Raw genomic sequence first — 25,824 nt, 5'->3', positions numbered from 1 at the left:
CAGTCCCATTTCTTAAGGCAATGTAGCCGAAATCAAGAAATAATTTTTTAGATCATTAACAAACTTTCTAACAGCCCGACCATTTGTCATGAAATTTTTATAACTGGCCAGCGTTATCATTTAACTTTTTCTTCATATCTACCTGAATTTTTGCTTATATTTCCAAAGTTTACCTGACTCTATAAACAAGTTTTCCAATTCAGCCTGAATTCATGTTTAAGTTTTTTAATATTACCTCACTCCATAATCAAGATTTCCAATTCTGCCTGAATTCATGCATACATTTTTAAATAATACCTCACTCCATACTTAAACTTTCAAATTTTGTCTGAATTCATGTCTTAAACTTTCCAATTCTATCTGACTCCACAATTAAAATTAATGTTTAAACTTTATGATTTTACTTTGCTCCATAATTAAACTTTCTAATTTTGACTGAATTCATGTTTGAACTAACTTTCTAATTTTGACTGAATTCATGTTTAAACTTTAAAATTTTCCTTAATCCATAATTAGATCTTCCAATTGTCTGAATTCATTTTTAAGCTTTTATAATTTTACCTGACTCCATAATTAAATTTCTAATTCTTGTCTGAATTCATGTTTAAACTTTTTAATTCTACATGACTCCTTAATTAAAGTTTCTAATTCTGCCTGAATTCATGAATAAACGTTTCAATTCAGCCTAAATTCATGTTTAAACTTTCTCATTCTGACTCCATATTTAAAATTAACAATTCTGCCTAAATTCATGTTTAAACTTTCTAATTTTACCCAATTTCATAACCAGACTTTCTAATTCTACAACCCTAATTGGAAAAGCAGAATGCTATAAGCCCAGGGGCCCCAACAGGGAAAATACCCCAGTGAGGAAAGGAAATGAAAAGAAAAAGAAAATCTTCTAAGGACAGTAACAACATTAAAATAAATAATTCCTATATAAGCTATAAATACTTTAACAAAACAAGAAGAAGAGAAATTATTTAGAATAATGTGCCTGAGTGTACCCTCAAGCAAGAGAACTCTAACCCAAGGCAATGGAAGACCATGGTACAGAGGCTATGGCACTATCCAAGACTAGAGAACAGTGGTTTGATTTTTGGAGTGGCCTTCTCCTAGACTTTCTAATTCTACCCAAATTCAGAATCAAACTTTATATTCTACCCAACTTCATGGTAAAACTTTTTATGAAATTCTGCTGGACCTCATAATTAATCCTTTTTTCCCTAAATCTGCTTGATTGTTGTATAGTTAAACCATTTCTAAATCTGCTGGATTTCATAACAAATCTCTCTCCTTCTCATTTTTTTTTTTTACTTTTTTTTTTTCTATTTTATTAACTCTTACTTCATACTTCTGTCAGGTCACTAAATTGTGTGCACCCATTTCACTCTTTCCAATCAGTATTTAGGAAGGCCAATGCATTTTTGTCTTTTTACTGCTCTTGCCATATATATCATCATTAGTTTCTGAGAAGCAATCTTCTTCTTCTTTGTCTGCATCTTTTCCCACTGTTATGTGGTGTCGATGTATCTGGCCAGCTTTCTCCATCTACCTCTGTCCCACACTTATCACCAGTTAATCCCTTTGATCGAAGGTCATCCTTGATACAGTCCATCCACCTTCGCTTTGGTCTCCCTCTCCTTCTCGTTCCCTGTACCTCCAATATCTTTTTAAATTCACAATATAATGAAAAAGTTCATACTAGATTTTCTTAAACTTAAATACTGTGTTCTTAAACATGTAAATAACCTCTTTTAATCTTTTATTCAACTTTCTTTTGTTACCATAGCTTGGTAAGGTGTATAATGTTCCTCTTCATTTATATTTTTTGTTATTTAATGTGCAATTTACGTTCTGTATAAAAAACACGTATTATTTAAGAATAACCTATACATTTAATTCTTTTTAATTCTCTTTTAACAAACGTAAAACATTTTTACACTTTACCAGTTTTATATATTATATTTAATTGCTTAATTTTAGAAACTGGTAGTTTACAAATTTTTTTCCATGTCACATTTTTAGTGTAACATTCAAATACAGTCAGCCCTCCATATTCTTGGCTTCTTTCTTCATGACTTCCCTCATTTGCAACACGGAGAACCATATAACCTATTATATAAAAAATAACATATTTTTGGGTTCTTGAGAAATACTCTCACAGCACGACAATTTCTAACAGACCACACTCCTATGCATCCTGTTCGCTTTGCTCCACTTCCCTCTCTGCCCAGCACAACATCCCATCTTTCGCTGACTCGACCTCAGTCTTGCATCGTCTCTCATCACGTGTGCATCTCCCGCTTCTGTCCTTTTTTGAGCGAAATCATGTTTTGATGTAAAAAAGTGATGTATTTGTATACAGTAGTACATACAGTACTTATGTACAGTGTATAATTTACCAGGTAGTGTAATGTAGATGTGTGATTCCCTACAGTACTATACAAGAGACGACACATTAGGAGTTGCATCATGCTTCAAGACTGTGTAGAACTTTGTATGGAAATAATTAGTGTTCTTTGTATAAAATATGTGCACTTAAATAATCTTAAATACAGTTTCATTGTATACATATTGTACAACACAGTATTATAGTAGTATATAAAATTGTTTATTAACTATACTGTACAATATAGTAATGTACGTAAATTACTACTGTACAATGTATATGAAGGCTATGTGTGCGGTGAGTTGTGAAACAGTGCAAGTTGCCCGAACGAAAACTGCGAACACTTACAGTACAGTTAAGCTGTACTGTAGTAATAGTACTGTGCATATATTACAGTAATACTGTTATAAACTACAGTATTAGTGAGTGTTATATTAGATAGGAATAACAAGGTTGTGTTGTTATAAGTGTCCCGATGACTACTGTACTGTTTTACTGTACTATACCGAAGCTTTATCGCGTACAATATGTAGTGTACACGTGTGCACATATACTGTACACTTACCGAAACATTTTCTTTTATTTATACAATACTTATACTGTGATAGAAACCAAGTAAAAGCAATATTAGTCAACTACCCATAGGCAATCGGTAGTGAGTTGGTAGGGTTAGGAGTTATACTGCCCTAGGGCAGCAAGAATTCGCTGATTCGATCCTATTTCTGTTACCTAACCCCCACGAATAAGGAGTGCTGCCTGTACATCTTTACAGGTTTTGTAAGTCACATTAAGATTCATTGTAATCATGATTGATTTCACTTATTTTGGTGGTACATAATTTTACGGGAAAAATATAGTGTTTGCATAAGAGCTAAAGAGCTTAATACTAGTACCTACTAGATAATACAGTATATTTACAGATGCATATGTCTAATGATAGTCAGCTTTGGGATCTGAAATGTTACTAGGTTTTGTCTCTGCAACAAATCTGCCACATTCTCTTATAAACAGTAACCTCTCTGAAATGATTACTGATGCCCTGTGCAGTGAGAAACAGAGATTTGTTTCATCCCATGCACTACTGCATAAAGGATAGTTTAGACTTATCACTTTTGTATATTCAATATTTCTGAACACAGCCTTCGGATGGCCTAATAATAATTTTTTTTTTTCAGTATCATAGTATTTTTCACAGAAATAGATAGAAAACACATCTTCACGTAACTACACTATGTCGTTAATCTCAGTACTTTGCTCAGCGTCTAGTTTTCATCTCAAAATTGAATCACTGTCAGATTTAATCGCAGTATTAGCTTTAAAGAACGCCAGATGTTTCAGAGTCTCAGAAACACGGGAAATTAATGCTTTTTTATACTTTAATATGGAAGGATCTTTAGTGGGATGGCTCTTGTATCTCACCCCACAGACTTTCTTTAATTCGCCAACGCAGTCTGAACGGTAATGCTGCAGATGAGCATCGTCTGTGCTCATGGAGTAGGCAGTACACTGTGGTCCAATGCATGAGAAAGGAAAGTGATTGTGAAGAGTCAGAACTCTCTCGGTGTCATGGAAACATTTTACGTAAGCCCCTGGTTTGGTGTAGTTGCCAGAGCGATAGATGTTCTGCAGCATGTGCATGTAGCCGGGCACATCAGTCACATCTGGTTCCTGGGGCTGCCTCATGTCATCCATGAAGTAGACGTTCCGTGCCACATAAGAAGAACGGTGTTTGTTTTCAGCCGTATCCTTTCGTTTTACTATCTCCAGAAGTTCTCTCCACGATGAAGAATTCCTTGGCATGATAACCTCATCGATGTCGAGAAGGCTAATATATTTATATTTATACATGTTTTTGTATAAGCAGTCATTGTATGGAATGACTTCATTCTGCCGCTTATGAACAATCTTAGCCTTGAGGTACATGTATGAGACACCTCGAATGTTTGGCTGCTGTCCAGGCAGGGTCAGTTTTGTGATGCCAATCTTCCCCTTTTCCTTGTAGTAATTTAGAACTTTGGAAACGTTTGGGTGCACTGCCATGTCATAAATGAACACTTTGTTTGCTCCCAGAAGAAATAAGAGTTCGAACCACTCGGTCAGCCGAACGCTGAGGTCATTGAACGGGTAGTTGATACCTTTGACACATACAGCGAAGTCTTCTTTCTCTCCTGACGGAGGACGGTTGTTGATAACCCTCAAGTTTGTGGTTGCCATGTCACAAGGTTTCTCAGCTAAGGAGACCGACTCAGGCACGAGACCTTGGTATTCTGATGGAACTGAACAAGACATCAAGTAAGGCTGTAGTACTCCATTTCTATAGTTACCCCACCCCTTAACCCATATCCACTTGTACTGCCAAATTTGAGAAAAAACTGGTTTACTTTGGCCGTCAAACCAGATTTGGCAGTAAGGTTTAACCGATGGTTCAAGTCTGTCTATCATACCTAGTATGCGGATCACTGGCCTCCTCTCTGCCAGGGTTCTGTTGTCATAATATGCAGCGTACAAATAAAAGCTCCCATTACTAGTTTCCAATGACTGCCAGTAGTCATTATTGAAATGTATATCATAAAGAGATGGCATTTTGGCACATGAGTTATTCATCGATAACTGTTTATTTTTCGACTTCTGCCAGAATTCTATCGGTATATTTGGCTGCTGCTCTTGAATATTGGCTGACATTTCCTGCTCTGAGAGTTTTGGAGACTTATCAATGGCAGGCTCTTGCTTCAGTGGGTTGGATTCCTTCTCAGTCTTGTTTTGTGATTGTTTTGTGTAGAAAATGTTTTGTAGCACTACTTGATCGTCCAGATAGCCGGAGTTACTTGGGTATGACTCACTGTGGGTTGTAAAGCTGCAAAAACAAGAATGATCTTTAAAAAACAAATCAATAAGGACTGGCAATGGTTCTAAGCTATTTGAATTTTTTTTTCCTATTATTGAAAAGTAGGGAATGCATGGATATAGTGAAATAATTATATGTATATGTATATATATATATATATATATATATATATATATATATATATATATATATATTATATATATATATATATATATATGTGTGTGTGTACGTATGTATGTATGTTAAATTAATGTACTAAATATGTATATTTATATATATATATATATATATATATATATATATATATATATATATATATATATATATATATATATATATATACAGTATATATATATATATATATATATATCCATCCTACACCAATACATAAGGCTCATCAATAGTATATCAAACCCCCCCCTCACACTGCACTACTCATCCTCATCTTGTACATACTTCCACGTCATGAATACCAATTACTGTACTTTTTTCACACCATCTATCCGAGCCTTTCTATCTATTTCTCTCCAATCTCTTAGAAATTATGAAATACACTCATTTAGCTAACTTATTCTCGTCCATTCTTTCCCCATGATCGAACCACCCCAAAATAATTTGATCCACCCGTTCACGTATGATAACCCATTTACTATTTCTAGTTGTGTACAATTTTTTTTTCACCCTGTCAATTTTTTCCCACGTTACAAATTTTACACTACAGTTCATGTCAATAGTTTTCAATTTTTAAATCTCTCTCATCTGTTCTTAATTTCTACCATTCTCTCTCCTTATGGAAAGATGTTCTTAAAATCTTTGAATATATTCGACTTCTATAGAGGATTCAAATCTCTCGCTTAGTCTTTTCCACACATCCTGACCTTTGTTTCTTCAACTTTTCGGTGACTCCTTCTAACGCATCATCCATGTTGTTAACTCCTAGATACTTTTACAAACCAGTATTGATCACATCCTTACTTCCACCACACATTTGAGTATTTGCATTGCTCCATTTTTGGTATAATTAATAACAATCACTCATATAACTCTCTCCTTTTGCAAACATTTTTTAATGCCTTTACTAATTTCTGCAATTTCCTTTTCCTGTCCCTTAAATAATTTTTCTATTCCTACAAGTTTGTTGCTGAGTGAATGGATGACAGGTAAAGTAGTGGAATGGAAGGAGATATCATCTAGGTTAATGTGGGTAAGGGTTAGGTTGGGTAGGGAATGTTGGGTGTTTGTCAGTGCGTATGGGCCAGGGAGTGAGAAAAGTGAAGAAGAGCGGAATGAGTTCTGGAATGAATTAACTAGGTATGTAGAAGGACTGGGTAGAAGGAATTATGTAGTTGTCATGGGTGACTTAAATGCTAGAGTGGGCGCTGGAGAGGTAGAAGGTGTCATCGGGAAGTATGGCGTACCAGGTGAAAATGAGAGTGGTGAGAGACTGGTAGATAAGTGTGTTGAGCAAGAGATGGTGATAAGTAATAGCTTTTTCAAAAAGAAAGATAAAAATAAGTATACATGAGTAAGAGTGGCAAATGGAAGAGTAGTAGAAAGGGCATTAATGGATTATGTGTTGATAACTAAAAGAATGTTTGGAAGATTGAAAGACGTGCACGTGTTTAGGGGTATGGCTAACGGTATGTCTGATCATTTTTTGGTGGAAGGAAAATTAGTTGTAGCAAAAGAATGGGGGAATAGAGTAGGTGGATGTAAAAGGGAGGTAGTGAGAGTTGAAGAGCTAATAAAACCGGGGGTAAAAAGTAAATATCAGGAAAGGTTGAAAATGATATATGACGAAGTGAAAGTAAGAGAAACTGGCAATTTAGAGGAGTGGAAGTTAGTAAAAGAAAATTTTGTTGGGATTGCAAGTGATGTGTGTGGAAAGAAGGTTGTTGGAGGCAGTATGAGGAAAGGCAGTGAATGGTGGAATGAAGGAGTGAAGGTAAAAGTGAAAGAGAAAAAGAGGGCTTTTGAAGAATGGCTGCTGAGTAATAGTATAGAGAAGTATGAAAAATATAAAGAGAAAAAGGTGGAAGTAAAGCGCAAGGTACGTGAGGCAAAGCTGGCAGCTGACCTGAGGTGGGGTCAGTGATTAGGTCATTCATATGAAGAGAATAAGAAGAAGTTTTGGAAAGAAGTGAAGAGAGTAAGGAAGGCTGGCTCAAGAATTGAAGAGACAGTGAAAGATGGAAATGGAAGGTTGTTAAAAGGATAGGAGGCAAGGAAAAGATGGGCGGAATATTTTGAAAGTTTACTGAATGTTGAGGATAATAGGAAGGCAGATATAATTGCTGTTGCAGGTGTTGAGGTGCCAGTGATGGGAGATGAGAATGAGAGAGAGATTACATTAGATGAAGTGAGGAGAGCACTAGATGAAACGAGAGTAGGAGAAGCATCTGGTATGGATGGTGTGAGAGCTGAGATGTTGAAGAAGGGGGGTGTGACTGTACTTGAATGGTTGGTGAGATTGTTTAATGTGTGTTTTGTGTTGTCAATGGTACCAGTAGATAGGGTTTGTGCATGTATTGTACCACTATATAAGGGTAAGGGAGATGTGCATGAGTGTTGTAATTCAAGAGGTATTAGTTTGTTAAGCGTAGTTGGAAAAGTGTATGGTAGAGTAATGATTAATAGGATCAAGGATAAAACAGAGAATGCAATCTTAGAAATACAGGGTGGTTTTAGAAGAGGTAGGGGTTGTATGAATCAGATTTTTACAGTTAGGCAGATATGCGAGAAATATTTAGCAAAAGGTAAGGAGGTGTATGTTGCGTTTATGGATCTGGAGAAAGCGTATGATAGAGTTGATAGGGAAGCAATGTGGAATGTGATGAGGTTATATGGAGTTGGTGGAAGGTTGTTGCAAGCAGTGAAAAGTTTTTACAAAGGTAGTAAAGCATGTGTTAGGATAGGAAATGAAGTGAGTGATTGGTTTCCGGTGAGAGTGGGGCTGAGACAGGGATGTGTGATGTCACTGTGGTTGTTTAACTTGTATGTTGATGGAGTGGTGAGAGAGGTGAATGCTCGAGTGCTTGGACGAGGATTAAAACTGGTAGACGAGAATGACCATGAATGGGAGGTAAATCAGTTTTTGTTTGCGGATGATACTGTACTGGTTGCAGACACAGAAGAGAAGCTTGGACGATTAGTGACAGAATTTGGTCGAGTGTGTGAGAGAAGGAAGTTGAGAGTTAATGTGGGTAAGAGTAAGGTTATGAGATGTACAAGAAGGGAAGGTGGTGCAAGGTTGAATGTCATGTTGAATGGAGAGTTACTTGAGGAGGTGGATCACTTTAAGTACTTGGGGTCTGTTGTTGCAGCAAATGGTGGAGTGGAAGCAGATGTACGTCAGAGAGTGAATGAAGGGTGCAAAGTGTTGGGGGCAGTTAAGGGAGTAGTAAAAAATAGAGGGTTGGGCATGAATGTAAAGAGAGTTCTATATGAGAAAGTGATTGTACCAACTATGATGTATGGATCGGAGTTGTGGGGAATGAAAGTGATGGAGAGACAAAAATTGAATGTGTTTGAGATGAAGTGTCTAAGGAGTATGGCTGGTGTATCTCGAGTAGATAGGGTTAGGAACGAAGTGGTGAGGGTGAGAACGGGTGTAAGAAATGAGTTATCAGCTAGAGTGGATATGAATGTGTTGAGGTGGTTTTGGCCATGTTGAGAGAATGGAAAATGGCTTTCTGCTAAAGAAGGTGATTAATGCAAGAGTTGATGGGAGAAGTACGAGAGGAAGGTCCCATGTCTCAGATCCCCATTTGTATCAAACCGATTACTATCCTGCCTACTTACTCCAACACATACTTCTCTACAATCGTAAAAACTTGTAATTACCTTCATCAATCTATGATGTATACCATAACTTCTTAATTATCTTTGCCAATGAAGTTGGAAGGATATGTTTTACCCCCTGTTTCTATGTTTGTAATTTGTTTGTTTGTGAACAGCTTCCTGGCCACTATTTTAATCGTAGAGTAATAAAACTTGCAGGAATTAAGTGTTATTTGAAAAGCTAGAAATCTTTAAATTTTGGAAGGGCAAGGTCAAAGGTCAAGGTCACAGTCAAGGAAAATGTCCAATTCATGTAATCAGCCATTAGTTTGGAAATAGTTGGCACAGAGACTTCAAACATGGTTCATATTTGAGTGTATGAAAATCAACGGCAATTAATACATGTTGAGGTCCAAGGTCAAGGTCAAGGTCGAGGAATAAGCTGCCGCAGCGTGGAGGTCTGCGCTCTACTGAGTGCCTCTCTAGTTCTCATTGCCTCACTATTCGGTTTCCTTGTTCCACATACGTCGCATATAGATCGTTTTCCTTTGCCTCTCAAAAAAGGGTTGTGGTGGCCGATGTGGTAACGTCCCTGACTGGTGATCGCCAGACTGGGGCTCGAGTCCTGCTGAAACTCGATAGTTCCTTTGGTCGCTGCAACCTCACCATCCTTGTGAGCTAAGGATGGGGATGGTTTGGGGGAGCCTATAGCTCTAACTGCTGAGTCATTAGCAGCAATTACCTGGCCCTCCTTAGTCCTAGCTTGGGTGGCGAGGGGCTTGGGCGTTAATCATATGTACATATGGTCAGTCTCTAGGGCATTGTCGTGGTTGATATGGGAATGTTACTCTTCCTTGCCTCTGCCATTCATGAGCAGTTTTTAAACCTTTAAACTGCTCCATGAAAAATCTATTGACCAGTGCCCAGTAATCCTTGTCTAAACCCACATAGTTCTACCTCTACCCTGGCGTCAATGACCTTCGATGTCAGGGTGCCAGAAAACTTCAAACTTCTACCTCTACCAGTCCATCTGTCATCTAACTTACTTCTTAATCCTCACACTAGCACCCTACCCCAGATTTTCCTTGCAGTGATTTTTAAAATTGGAAAGCATGTTTTTATTATCAATGATGCTAACACTCACGCACAGTGGTTATCAAAGAAACTTCAACAACCTCCACATAGTATCAGTATGTACACTCTTTAATATCAGGGGTTATTTGAAAACATTCAGATATATATATATATATATATATATATGTATATATATGTATGTATATATATATACAGTATATATATAATATAAAATATATATATATATATATATATATGTATATGTGTGTGTGTGTTTGTGTAAATATACTTTGCATGTTAGTATATATGCAAGTCTATATATATATATATATATATATACACACATATATATACATATACTGTGTATATATATATATATATATATATATATATACATACAGACAAACATATATGTGTAAGTAACCTGATGTTACTTAGATTTGACAGACAGTGTTCTTAAACGGGGGACTAATAATAGCAAATGATGTTGAAAAGTGTACCGAAATGAAATTTTTTATGATAATTTTTTTTTTTTAAGTTTTTGAATGAGGTATTACATTTTTATCATAGATTAAACAAAGAATTATTAGTACGTTTATATGTAATAATATGACTTTAAATTGACTCACCTTCTTCTTATCATTACTACTACTACTACTACTACTACTACTACTACTACTACTACTACTAGCAAAGCTACAGCCCTAGTTGGAAAAGCAGGATGCTATAAGCCCAAGGGCTCCAACACGAAAAAAATATTCCTGTGATGAAAGGAAATATGGAAATAAATAAAATACAACATAAGTAATGAACAGTTAAAATGAAATATTTTAAGAATGGTAACAGCACTGAAACAGGTCTTTCACTTATAAACTATGGAAAGACTTACGTAAACCTGCTTCGTTGCTCGTTTTCAATTGTGTTGGTACTCTTCTAGGAGAAGGACACTCTAAAATCAAACCATTGTTCTCTAGTCTTGGATAGTGCCATAGCCTCTTCCGTTGTCTTGAGGTGGAGTTCTCTTGCTTGAGGGTACACTCAGGCACACTATTTTATCGTATTTCTCTTCATCTTGCTTTTGTTTTTATTTTTATAGTGTATATATGAAAGATCTGTTTTAATGTTATTACTGTTCTTAAAATATTTTATATTGTTCATTACTTCTGTTGTAGTTTATTTACTTATTTCCTTTCCTCACTGAGCTATTTTCCCTGTTGGAGCAAGGCTGTCTCGAGTGAAGGCCAGCTCATTTGGGGGGTAAGGAAGGTCCCACGTGACACGAGTAGTGCTTTCACATTGCTATTTCAGCATTTCACGAGAGTATGATATTTTGTGAACAATACTAAATGAACAAAATAACAAAATTAGAATTAGTACAACAATAAATATTGTACTTCCCTTACTATTATAGTTAGGAACATATTGGGCACTCTTGATATAGCATGCAATCACCTGACTTTTTCTTCATCAGCATTTGGAAAGGAAAAAACTCGCTTTTGGTCCATTTCGGTAATTCCCTTTGCAGTTCGGTACACAGCACATAAAAGGCATTTGCCTGGATTACAAAACATTAAAATTTTCTGGAATAACAGCAGAAAACTGTGAAGAAATATAGCGCGACCCCTTTACTCACAGCCTACGAGTACGAGTGTATTACTCGTAGGCTGTGAGTAAAGGGGTCGCGCTATATTTCTTCACAGTTTTCTGCTGTTATTCCAGAAAATTTTAATGTTTTGTAATCCAGGCAAATGCCTTTTATGTGCTGTGTACCGAACTGCAAAGGGAATTACCGAAATGGACCAAAAGCGAGTTTTTTCCTTTCCAAATGCTGATGAAGAAAAAGTCAGGTGATTGCATGCTATATCAAGAGTGCCCAATATGTTCCTAACTATAATAGTAAGGGAAGTACAATATTTATTGTTGTACTAATTATAATTTTGTTATTTTGTTCATTTAGTATTGTTCACAAAATATCATACTCTCGTGAAATGCTGAAAAGATTACTAAACTATTTACAAAATTACTCGGGCATTCACACAACACACTTTTTCCTTTGGTATTTACTACTTCATTCTCTTTCAATTCTTTTTTTCCTCATTCTTCGGTTGTTGACTCTCTCTCTCTCTCTCTCTCTCTCTCTCTCTCTCTCTCTCTCTCTCTGAAAATGTGTAATGCACTTTGAGACGGCCTTGGTCGGAGCCCTTGGGCTCATAGCATCCTGCTTTCCAACTAGGATGTAGCCCTAGCAATTGATAATATTAAAAGAAATATTGTTATTGTGGTACATGAATTGAAAACCACAGAAGAGAAAATCACACGAGAGAGAGAGGTGGACACATCCAAAGTTGGTCAGACAAATAGCTTATACAAGAGAGGGAGGTGGACACATCCAAAGTTGGACAGACAATAGCTTATACAAAAGAGAGAGGTGGACACATCCAAAGTTGGTCAGACAAATAGCTTATACAAGAGAGGGAGGTGGACACATCCAAAGTTGGACAGACAAATAGCTTATACAAGAGAGAGAGGTGGACACATCCAAAGTTGGTCAGACAAATAGCTTATACAAGAGAGGGAGGTGGACACATCCAAAGTTGGACAGACAATAGCTTATACAAGAGAGAGAGAGGTGGACACATCCAAAGTTGGACAGACAATAGCTTATACAAGAGAGAGAGGTGGAGACATCCAAAGTTGGACAGACAAATAGCTTATACAAGAGAGAGAGGTGGACACATCCAAAGTTGGACAGACAAATAGCTTATACAAGAGAGAGAGGTGGACACATCCAAAGTTGGTCAGACAAATAGCTTATACAAGGGAGAGAGGTGGACACATCCAAAGTTGGTCAGACAAATAGCTTATACAAGAGAGAGAGGTGGACACATCCAAAGTTGGTCAGACAAATAGCTTATACAAGGGAGAGAGGTGGACACATCCAAAGTTGGTCAGACAAATAGCTTATACAAGAGAGAGAGGTGGAGACATCCAAAGTTGGACAGACAAATAGCTTATACAAGGGAGAGAGGTGGACACATCCAAAGTTGGTCAGACAAATAGCTTATACAAGAGAGAGAGGTGGAGACATCCAAAGTTGGACAGACAAATAGCTTATACAAGGGAGAGAGGTGGACACATCCAAAGTTGGTCAGACAAATAGCTTATACAAGGGAGAGAGGTGGACACATCCAAAGTTGGTCAGACAAATAGCTTATACAAGAGAGAGAGGTGGAGACATCCAAAGTTGGACAGACAAATAGCTTATACAAGGGAGAGAGGTGGACACATCCAAAGTTGGTCAGACAAATAGCTTATACAAGGGAGAGAGGTGGACACATCCAAAGTTGGACAGACAAATAGCTTATACAAGAGAGAGAGGTGGACACATCCAAAGTTGGACAGACAAATAGCTTATACAAGAGAGGGAGGTGGACACATCCGAAGTTGGACAGACAATAGCTTATACAAGAGAGAGAGGTGGACACATCCGAAGTTGGTCAGACAAATAGCTTATACAAGGGAGAGAGGTGGACACATCCAAAGTTGGACAGACAATAGCTTATACAAGGGAGAGAGGTGGACACATCCAAAGTTGGACAGACAAATAGCTTATACAAGAGAGAGAGGTGGACACATCCAAAGTTGGTCAGACAAATAGCTTATACAAGAGAGAGAGATGGACACATCCAAAGTTGGACAGACAAATAGCTTATACAAGGGAGAGAGGTGGACACATCCAAAGTTGGTCAGACAAATAGCTTATACAAGAGAGGGAGGTGGACACATCCAAAGTTGGTCAGACAAATAGCTTATACAAGGGAGGGAGGTGGACACATCCAAAGTTGGACAGACAATAGCTTATACAAGGGAGAGAGGTGGACACATCCAAAGTTGGACAGACAAATAGCTTATACAAGAGAGAGAGGTGGACACATCCAAAGTTGGACAGACAAATAGCTTATACAAGGGAGAGAGGTGGACACATCCAAAGTTGGACAGACAATAGCTTATACAAGGGAGAGAGGTGGACACATCCAAAGTTGGACAGACAAATAGCTTATACAAGAGAGAGAGGTGGACACATCCAAAGTTGGACAGACAATAGCTTATACAAGGGAGAGAGGTGGACACATCCAAAGTTGGACAGACAAATAGCTTATACAAGAGAGAGAGGTGGACACATCCAAAGTTGGACAGACAAATAGCTTATACAAGAGAGAGGTGGACACATCCAAAGTTGGTCAGACAATAGCTTATACAAGAGAGAGAGGTGGACACATCCAAAGTTGGTCAGACAATAGCTTTTACAAGAGAGAAAGGTGGACACATCCAAAGTTGGACAGACAAATAGCTTATACAAGAGAGAGAGGTGGACACATCCAAAGTTGGACAGACAAATAACTTATACAAGGGAGAGAGGTGGACACATCCAAAGTTGGACAGACAAATAGCTTATACAAGGGAGAGAGGTCGACATATCCAAAGTTGGACAGACAATAGCTTATACAAGAGAGAGAGAGGTGGACACATCCAAAGTTGGACAGACAAATAGCTTATACAAGAGAGAGAGGTGGACACATCCAAAGTTGGTCAGACAATAGCTTATACAAGAGAGAGAGGTGGACACATCTAAAGTTGGACAGACAATAGCTTATACAAGAGAGAGGGGTGGACACATCCAAAGTGGGTCAGACAATAGCTTATACAAGAGAGAGAGAGAGGTGGACACATCCAAAGTTGGACAGACAAATAGCTTACACAAGAGAGAGAGAGGTGGACACATCCAAAGTTGGACAGACAATAGCTTATACAAGGGAGAGAGGTGGACACATCCAAAGTTGGACAGAAAAATAGCTTATACAAGTGAGAGAGGTGGACACATCCAAAGTTGGTCAGACAATAGCTTATACAAGAGAGAGAGGTGGACACATCCAAAGTTGGACAGACAAATAGCTTATACAAGGGGGAGAGGTGGACACATCCAAAGTTGGACAGACAAATAGCTTATACAAGAGAGAGAGGTGGACACATCCAAAGTTGGACAGACAATAGCTTATACAAGGGAGAGAGGTGGACACATCCAAAGTTGGACAGACAATAGCTTATACAAGAGAGAGAGGTGGACACATCCAAAGTTGGACAGACAAATAGCTTATACAAGAGAGAGAGGTGGACACATCCAAAGTTGGACAGACAAATAGCTTATACAAGAGAGAGAGAGGTGGACACATCCAAAGTTGGACAGACAATAGCTTATACAAGGGAGAGAGGTGGACACATCCAAAGTTGGACAGACAATAGCTTATACAAGAGAGAGAGGTGGACACATCCAAAGTTGGACAGACAATAGCTTATACAAGAGAGAGAGGTGGACACATCCAAAGTTGGACAGACAATAGCTTATACAAGGGAGAGAGGTGGACACATCCAAAGTTGGACAGACAAATAGCTTATACAAGAGAGAGAGGTGGACACATCCAAAGTTGGTCAGACAATAGCTTATACAAGAGAGAGAGGTGGACACATCCAAAGTTGGACAGACAAATAGCTTATACAAGGGAGAGAGGTGGACACATCCAAAGTTGGACAGACAAATAGCTTATACAAGGGAGAGAGGTGGACACATCCAAAGTTGGACAGACAAATAGCTTATACAAGGGAGAGAGGTGGACACATCCAAAGTTGGACAGACAATAGCTTATACAAGGGAGAGAGGTGGACACTTCCAAAGTTGGACAGACAAATAGCTTATACAAGAGAGAGAGGTGGACACATCCAAAGTTGGACAGACAATAGCTTATACAAGAGAGAGAAGTGGACACATCCAAAGTTGGTCAGCTTATACAAGAGAGAGAAGTGGACACATCCAAAGTTGGTCAGACAATAGCTTATACAAGAGAGAGAGCTGGACACATCCAAAGTTGGTCAGACAAATAGCTTATACAAGAGAGAGAGCTGGACACATCCAAAGTTGGTCAGACAAATAGCTTATACAAGAGAGAGAGCTGGACACATCCAAAGTTGGTCAGACAAATAGCTTATACAAGAGAGAGAGCTGGACACATCCAAAGTGGGTCAGACAAATAGCTTATACAAGAGAGAGAAGTGGACACATCCAAAGTGGGTCAGACAAATAGCTTATACAAGAGAGAGAAGTGGACACATCCAAAGTGGGTCAGACAATAGCTTATACAAGAGAGAGAAGTGGACACATCCAAAGTGGGTCAGACCAATAGCTTATACGAGAAAGAGAGAGGTGGACACATCCAAAGTGGGTCAGACCAATAGCTTATACGAGAAAGAGAGAGGTGGACACATCCAAAGTGGGTCAGACCAATAGCTTATACGAGAAAGAGAGAGGTGGACACATCCAAAGTGGGTCAGACAAATAGCTTATACGAGAGCGAGAGGTGGACACATCCAAAGTGGGTCAGACAAATAGCTTATACGCGAGAGAGAGGTGGACACATCCAAAGTGGGTCAGACAATAGCTTATACGAGAGAGAGAGGTGGACACCTCCAAAGTGGGTCAGACAATAGCTTATACGAGAGAGAGAGGTGGACACCTCCAAAGTTGGACAGACAAATAGCTTATACGAGAGAGAGAGAGGTGGACACCTCCAAAGTTGGACAGACAAATAGCTTATACGAGAGAGAGAGGTGGACACCTCCAAAGTTGGTCAGACAAATAGCTTATACGAGAGAGAGAGGTGGACACCTCCAAAGTTGGTCAGACAAATAGCTTATACGAGAGAGAGAGGTGGACACATCCAAAGTTGGACAGACAATAGCTTATACGAGGGAGAGAGGTGGACACATCCAAAGTTGGACAGACAATAGCTTATACGAGGGAGAGAGGTGGACACATCCAAAGTTGGTCAGACAAATAGCTTATACGAGAGAGAGAGAGAGGTGGACACATCCAAAGTTGGTCAGACAAATAGCTTATACAAGAGAGAGAGGTGGACACATCCAAAGTTGGTCAGACAAATAGCTTATACGAGAGAGAGAGGTGGACACATCCAAAGTTGGTCAGACAATAGCTTATACGAGAGAGAGAGGTGGACACATCCAAAGTTGGACAGACAATAGCTTATACGAGAGAGAGAGGTGGACACATCCAAAGTTGGTCAGACAATAGCTTATACGAGAGAGAGAGCTGGACACATCCAAAGTTGGTCAGACAATAGCTTATACAAGAGAGAGAGGTGGACACATCCAAAGTTGGTCAGACAATAGCTTATACAAGAGAGAGAGGTGGACACATCCAAAGTTGGTCAGACAAATAGCTTATACAAGAGAGAGAGGTGGATTGGACAGACAAATAGCTTATACGAGAGAGAGAGGTGGACACATCCAAAGTTGGACAGACAAATAGCTTATACAAGAGAGAGAGGTGGACACATCCAAAGTTGGTCAGACAATAGCTTATACAAGAGAGAGAGGTGGACACATCCAAAGTTGGTCAGACAATAGCTTATACAAGAGAGAGAGGTGGACACATCCAAAGTTGGTCAGACAAATAGCTTATACAAGAGAGAGAGGTGGATTGGACAGACAAATAGCTTATACGAGAGAGAGAGGTGGACACATCCAAAGTTGGACAGACAAATAGCTTATACAAGAGAGAGGTGGACACATCCAAAGTTGGACAGACAATAGCTTATACAAGAGAGAGAGGTGGACACATCCAAAGTTGGTCAGACAATAGCTTATACAAGAGAGAGAGGTGGACACATCCAAAGTTGGTCAGACAATAGCTTATACAAGGGAGAGAGGTGGACACATCCAAAGTTGGTCAGACAAATAGCTTATACAAGAGAGAGAGGTGGACACATCCAAAGTTGGACAGACAATAGCTTATACAAGAGAGAGAGGTGGACACATCCAAAGTTGGTCAGACAATAGCTTATACAAGAGAGAGAGGTGGACACATCCAAAGTTGGTCAGACAATAGCTTATACAAGAGAGAGAGGTGGACACATCTAAAGTTGGACAGACAATAGCTTATACAAGAGAGAGGGGTGGACACATCCAAAGTGGGTCAGACAATAGCTTATACAAGAGAGAGAGAGAGGTGGACACATCCAAAGTTGGACAGACAAATAGCTTACACAAGAGAGAGAGAGGTGGACACATCCAAAGTTGGACAGACAATAGCTTATACAAGGGAGAGAGGTGGACACATCCAAAGTTGGACAGACAAATAGCTTATACAAGTGAGAGAGGTGGACACATCCAAAGTTGGTCAGACAATAGCTTATACAAGAGAGAGAGGTGGACACATCCAAAGTTGGACAGACAAATAGCTTATACAAGGGGGAGAGGTGGACACATCCAAAGTTGGACAGACAAATAGCTTATACAAGAGAGAGAGGTGGACACATCCAAAGTTGGACAGACAATAGCTTATACAAGGGAGAGAGGTGGACACATCCAAAGTTGGACAGACAATAGCTTATACAAGAGAGAGAGGTGGACACATCCAAAGTTGGACAGACAAATAGCTTATACAAGAGAGAGAGGTGGACACATCCAAAGTTGGACAGACAAATAGCTTATACAAGAGAGAGAGAGGTGGACACATCCAAAGTTGGACAGACAATAGCTTATACAAGGGAGAGAGGTGGACACATCCAAAGTTGGACAGACAATAGCTTATACAAGAGAGAGAGGTGGACACATCCAAAGTTGGACAGACAATAGCTTATACAAGAGAGAGAGGTGGACACATCCAAAGTTGGACAGACAAATAGCTTATACAAGAGAGAGAGGTGGACACATCCAAAGTTGGACAGACAATAGCTTATACAAGGGAGAGAGGTGGACACATCCAAAGTTGGACAGACAAATAGCTTATACAAGAGAGAGAGGTGGACACATCCAAAGTTGGTCAGACAATAGCTTATACAAGAGAGAGAGGTGGACACATCCAAAGTTGGACAGACAAATAGCTTATACAAGGGAGAGAGGTGGACACATCCAAAGTTGGACAGACAAATAGCTTATACAAGGGAGAGAGGTGGACACATCCAAAGTTGGACAGACAAATAGCTTATACAAGGGAGAGAGGTGGACACATCCAAAGTTGGACAGACAATAGCTTATACAAGGGAGAGAGGTGGACACTTCCAAAGTTGGACAGACAAATAGCTTATACAAGAGAGAGAGGTGGACACATCCAAAGTTGGACAGACAATAGCTTATACAAGAGAGAGAAGTGGACACATCCAAAGTTGGTCAGACAATAGCTTATACAAGAGAGAGAAGTGGACACATCCAAAGTTGGTCAGACAATAGCTTATACAAGAGAGAGAGCTGGACACATCCAAAGTTGGTCAGACAAATAGCTTATACAAGAGAGAGAGCTGGACACATCCAAAGTTGGTCAGACAAATAGCTTATACAAGAGAGAGAGCTGGACACATCCAAAGTTGGTCAGACAAATAGCTTATACAAGAGAGAGAAGTGGACACATCCAAAGTGGGTCAGACAAATAGCTTATACAAGAGAGAGAAGTGGACACATCCAAAGTGGGTCAGACAATAGCTTATACAAGAGAGAGAAGTGGACACATCCAAAGTGGGTCAGACAATAGCTTATACAAGAGAGAGAGGTGGACACATCCAAAGTGGGTCAGACCAATAGCTTATACGAGAAAGAGAGAGGTGGACACATCCAAAGTGGGTCAGACCAATAGCTTATACGAGAAAGAGAGAGGTGGACACATCCAAAGTGGGTCAGACCAATAGCTTATACGAGAGAGAGAGGTGGACACATCCAAAGTGGGTCAGACAAATAGCTTATACGCGAGAGAGAGGTGGACACATCCAAAGTGGGTCAGACAATAGCTTATACGAGAGAGAGAGGTGGACACCTCCAAAGTGGGTCAGACAATAGCTTATACGAGAGAGAGAGGTGGACACCTCCAAAGTTGGACAGACAAATAGCTTATACGAGAGAGAGAGGTGGACACCTCCAAAGTTGGACAGACAAATAGCTTATACGAGAGAGAGAGGTGGACACCTCCAAAGTTGGTCAGACAAATAGCTTATACGAGAGAGAGAGGTGGACACCTCCAAAGTTGGTCAGACAAATAGCTTATACGAGAGAGAGAGGTGGACACATCCAAAGTTGGACAGACAATAGCTTATACAAGGGAGAGAGGTGGACACATCCAAAGTTGGACAGACAATAGCTTATACGAGGGAGAGAGGTGGACACATCCAAAGTTGGTCAGACAAATAGCTTATACGAGAGAGAGAGAGGTGGACACATCCAAAGTTGGTCAGACAAATAGCTTATACAAGAGAGAGAGGTGGACACATCCAAAGTTGGTCAGACAAATAGCTTATACGAGAGAGAGAGGTGGACACATCCAAAGTTGGTCAGACAATAGCTTATACGAGAGAGAGAGGTGGACACATCCAAAGTTGGTCAGACAATAGCTTATACGAGAGAGAGAGGTGGACACATCCAAAGTTGGTCAGACAATAGCTTATACGAGAGAGAGAGCTGGACACATCCAAAGTTGGTCAGACAATAGCTTATACAAGAGAGAGAGGTGGACACATCCAAAGTTGGTCAGACAATAGCTTATACAAGAGAGAGAGGTGGACACATCCAAAGTTGGTCAGACAAATAGCTTATACAAGAGAGAGAGGTGGATTGGACAGACAAATAGCTTATACGAGAGAGAGAGGTGGACACATCCAAAGTTGGACAGACAAATAGCTTATACAAGAGAGAGAGGTGGACACATCCAAAGTTGGTCAGACAATAGCTTATACAAGAGAGAGAGGTGGACACATCCAAAGTTGGTCAGACAATAGCTTATACAAGAGAGAGAGGTGGACATATCCAAAGTTGGTCAGACAAATAGCTTATACAAGAGAGAGAGGTGGATTGGACAGACAAATAGCTTATACGAGAGAGAGAGGTGGACACATCCAAAGTTGGACAGACAAATAGCTTATACAAGAGAGAGGTGGACACATCCAAAGTTGGACAGACAATAGCTTATACAAGAGAGAGAGGTGGACACATCCAAAGTTGGACAGACAAATAGCTTATACAAGAGAGAGGTGGACACATCCAAAGTTGGACAGACAATAGCTTATACAAGAGAGAGAGGTGGACACATCCAAAGTTGGTCAGACAATAGCTTATACAAGAGAGAGAGGTGGACACATCCAAAGTTGGTCAGACAATAGCTTATACAAGGGAGAGAGGTGGACACATCCAAAGTTGGTCAGACAAATAGCTTATACAAGAGAGAGAGGTGGACACATCCAAAGTTGGACAGACAATAGCTTATACAAGAGAGAGAGGTGGACACATCCAAAGTTGGTCAGACAATAGCTTATACAAGAGAGAGAGGTGGACACATCCAAAGTTGGTCAGACAAATAGCTTATACAAGAGAGAGAGGTGGATTGGGCAGAGAAATAGCTTATACAAGAGAGAGAGGTGGACACATCCAAAGTTGGACAGCCAATAGCTTATACAAGAGAGAGAGGTGGACACATCCAAAGTTGGTCAGACAATAGCTTATACGAGAGAGAGAGGTGGACACATCCAAAGTTGGTCAGACAATAGCTTATACGAGAGAGAGAGGTGGACACATCCAAAGTTGGACAGACAATAGCTTATACGAGAGAGAGAGAGGTGGACACATCCAAAGTTGGACAGACAATAGCTTATACGAGAGAGAGAGAGGTGGACACATCCAAAGTTGGTCAGACAATAGCTTATACAAGAGAGAGAGGTGGACACATCCAAAGTTGGTCAGACAATAGCTTATACAAGAGAGAGAGGTGGACACATCCAAAGTTGGTCAGACAAATAGCTTATACAAGAGAGAGAGGTAGATTGGACAGACAAATAGCTTATACGAGAGAGAGAGGTGGACACATCCAAAGTTGGACAGACAAATAGCTTATACAAGAGAGAGAGGTGGACACATCCAAAGTTGGTCAGACAACAGCTTATACAAGAGAGAGAGGTGGACACATCCAAAGTTGAACAGACAATAGCTTATACGAGAGAGAGAGGTGGACATATCCAAAGTTGGACAGACAAATAGCTTATACAAGAGAGAGAGGTGGACACATCCAAAGTTGGTCAGACAATAGCTTATACGAGAGAGAGAGAGGTGGACACATCCAAAGTTGGACAGACAAATAGTTTATACGAGAGAGAGAGGTGGACACATCCAAAGTTGGTCAGACAAATAGCTTATACAAGAGAGAGAGGTGGACACATCCAAAGTTGGTCAGACAATAGCTTATACGAGAGAGAGAGAGGTGGACACATCCAAAGTGGGTCAGACAGAGAGAGAGGTGGACACATCCAAAGTGGGTCAGACAAATAGCTTATACGAGAGAGAGAGAGAGGTGGACACATCCAAAGTTGGTCAGACAAATAGCTCATACGAGAAAGAGAGAGGTGGACACATCCAAAGTGGGTCAGACAAATAGTTTATACAAGAGAGAGAGGTGGACACATCCAAAGTTGGTCAAACAAATAGCTCATACGAGAGAGAGAGGTGGACACATCCAAAGTGGGTCAGACAAATAGCTTATACAAGAGAGAGAGGTGGACACATCCAAAGTTGGTCAGACAAATAGCTTATACAAGAGAGGTGGACACATCCAAAGTTGGACAGACAAATAGCTTATACAAGAGAGAGAGGTGGACATATCCAAAGTTGGACAGACAAATAGCTATTACAAGAGAGGTGGACACATCCAAAGGTGGACAGACAAATAGCTTATACAAGAGAGAGAGGTGGACACATCCAAAGTTGGAAATAGCCTACCTGATGTGGAGGTAACAGAGGAGACTACAGAGGAGTAACATGTATCCACATCTCTTCTTGTTGCGTCTTGGTATGCATGGAAAAAGTTGCTGGAGAGACATGGTGTAACGGCAAGTCCCTGGAAGATATCACAAATTGTTTATTATTTAGGTTACTTGGGTTAAAATCTTTCATTGGAAATTTTCATTTTTATAGGTCAGTGTTTAGAAGTTGAAGATTTCACTGGCTTACACTGTTAAAAATTGGCATTAAAAACAGTAAATATCTGGCAACATTTATTCCAGGATTTTTACTGTTTTAAAAACTGTTATATTGACGTAAAAGAGTGATATTACGGTCAACAACCCATAAAAGATAATCACAAAGTAAGGTAAAATTATGGTCGCTGTATTTTACTGAAATACGGCTGAGAACAATATATTTTTACGGAGAATTTCCGATTAAAATTACGGTTTTTTAACAGTGTATGGTTGCATTTATTACATCTGAAAGTGTTTCTCCTCTAATTAATCCCTTGTTATAAATGACTCATTCCCACATGTCTTACGTTAATTGACCAATGTGTTTCAACTTTGGTAATTGAGTCGTGCAAGGCTTCCTCCCTTTTAAACTTTCTCCCAGCACGAGAAATTTTATCTTATGTACTTTAATGCTATAAGAGCACAGAGTGACAAAGAAGAGTTTTAAACTGAAGTACTTTTCAATTTTTATCAATGCTTTCAAGACCACAGAATGACAAAGAAGAGTTTTAAACTAAAGTCCCCTTTTGTTGGGGACACTTCAATGTTTATTAATGCTATAAAAGCACAGAGGGACAAAGAAGAGTTTTAAACTGAAGTCCCATTTTGATGGGGACACTTCATTGTTTATTAATGCCATAAGAGCACAGAGGGACAAAGAAGAGTTTTAAACTGAAGTCCCATTCTGATGGGGACACTTCAATGTTTATTAATGCCATAAGAGCACAGAGGGACAAAGAAGAGTTTTAAACTGAAGTCCCCTTTTGATGGGGACACTTCAATGTTTATTAATGCTATAAGAGCACAGAGTGACAAAGAAGAGTTTTAAACTGGAGTCCCCTTTTGATGGGGACACTTCAATGTTTATTAATGCTATAAGAGCACAGAGTGACAAAGAAGAGTTTTAAACTGGAGTCCCCTTTTGATGGGTACACTTCAATGTTTATCAATGCTATAAGAGCACAGAGGGACAAAGAAGAGTTTTAAACTGAAGTCCCCTTTTGATGGGGACACTTCAATGTTTATTAATGCTATAAGAGCACAGAGTGACAAAGAAGAGTTTTAAACTGGAGTCCCTTTTGATGGGGACACTTCAATGTTTATCAATGCTATAAGAGCACAGAGGGACAAAGAAGAGTTTTAAACTGAAGTCCCCTTTTGATGGGGACACTTCAGTATTGGCCTGAATGAATGAATTTGTTTGTTTGTTTGTTAGTTAATTAGGTTTACAATTTCAATTTTCTTGTTAAAAACTTTCTGCCCACGCTTTGTGTCTACATCATCCTTAAGATGGGGATCCTGTCTGTTCATATAACCATTACGGAAATCTGGAGAGAGAGAGAGAGAGAGAGAGAGAGAGAGAGAGAGAGAGAGAGAGAGAGAGAGAGAGAGAGAGAGACAGCTAGTTTAGGGGAGGAAAAATGAAATTTCCTTCAGTGTCTGCAACCTCACCATCCTTGTGAGCTAAGGTTGGGGGATTTGGGGGCCCCTATAGGTCTACCTGCTGAGTCATCAGCAGACATTGCCTTGCCCTCACTGGTGCCCGATTCTAAGAGGAGGTACAGTCTGGTCAAGCTGCGCACGTACACCTCACTGGTCCTCTAGTCAATTTTTTTTAATGAGGCATATTTGCACTGACTCATGCCCTTTTAGCTCGGAAACGTTTCATGATCGCTGATCGGTTGGACAAGATAATTCTAACCAATCAGCGATCAGGAAACTTTTCTGAGCTAAAAGGGCACCGCTGCGAGTCGGTGCAAATCTACCTCGCTAAAAAAAATTGACTATAGTTTGTATGATGAGGGGACTTGGGCGCTGATCATACGTATTAATGGCCAGTCTCTAGGGCATTGACCTGCTTGATAGGGCAGTGTCACTACTGTCCCTTGCCTCTGCCATTCATGAGTGGTCTTTAAACCAGTAGGCGTTGTTGGTCCTCTGGTTGAGGCTTTTGCCTTTGCATCGGCGCCTCTTGTGTCTTTTAGTTTTGTGTGTTCCTTATTTTCACTAGTTTTTTCTCTTTTCACCAAAATTTTTTGTTGTACATCTTTCTTATTTACAATATTGTCTTCACAGAAAAAGGAATTTTCCGACTGTTTGTGCACAATATTATTTTCACAGAAAAGGAATTTGCCAACTGTTTGCGCACTATCTTCTTCTTATGGTTTTTGGAGCTCTGTTGATTTCCCTCATATATCACTATACTGTGGACAATATAACACGAAGAGGTTACCATTCTCTTCTACATCACAGAATACACAGTGTATATTTCTACCTTGGTGTCTCCTTCTTTATATCCTAGCCCAATGTGTTTACCTTGCTCTGAATAATAAAATTGACGAAAATGTGTTATTATTATTATTATTACTATCCAAGCTACAACCCTAGTTGGAAAAGCAAGATGCTATAAGCCTAGGGGCCCCAATAGGGAAAAATATCCCAGTGAGGAAAGGAAATAAGGAAATAAATAAATGAAGAGAACAAATTAACAATAAATCATTCTAAAAAAAGGCAACAACGTCAAAACATATACTTCCTCCTCCTTGATTTCACTTCCAGTTTTCACGCGAATGCTTTAGAATGATTTTAGATATGAAGCAACGTTATCTTCTGCATTCCTACCAGCATGTGAGCTAGTTTTCCACTTAAAAACTCGATAAGATACAAAAGGCTTT

General features: G+C 39.4%; 1 protein-coding gene across 1 annotated transcript in view; it reads right to left on the bottom strand.

The window, feature by feature from the left end:
- LOC137635897 (uncharacterized) overlaps positions 1-25,824 on the bottom strand; it is a 31,447-nt gene continuing 5,623 nt past the window's right edge. Inside the window, exons 2-3 of the mRNA XM_068368331.1 lie at positions 22,911-23,028; positions 1-5,246 (exon numbers count right to left, since the gene is read on the bottom strand). Coding sequence (XP_068224432.1) covers positions 3,662-5,246; positions 22,911-23,011 — 1,686 coding nt within the window. The 5' untranslated portion in view covers positions 23,012-23,028 and the 3' untranslated portion in view covers positions 1-3,661. The remainder of the gene's footprint in view (positions 5,247-22,910; positions 23,029-25,824) is intronic.

Source organism: Palaemon carinicauda, unplaced genomic scaffold (genome assembly GCF_036898095.1).
Source record: "Palaemon carinicauda isolate YSFRI2023 unplaced genomic scaffold, ASM3689809v2 scaffold193, whole genome shotgun sequence".
NCBI lineage: Eukaryota > Metazoa > Arthropoda > Malacostraca > Decapoda > Palaemonidae > Palaemon > Palaemon carinicauda.
This window is presented reverse-complemented; position numbering and strand designations above follow the sequence as displayed.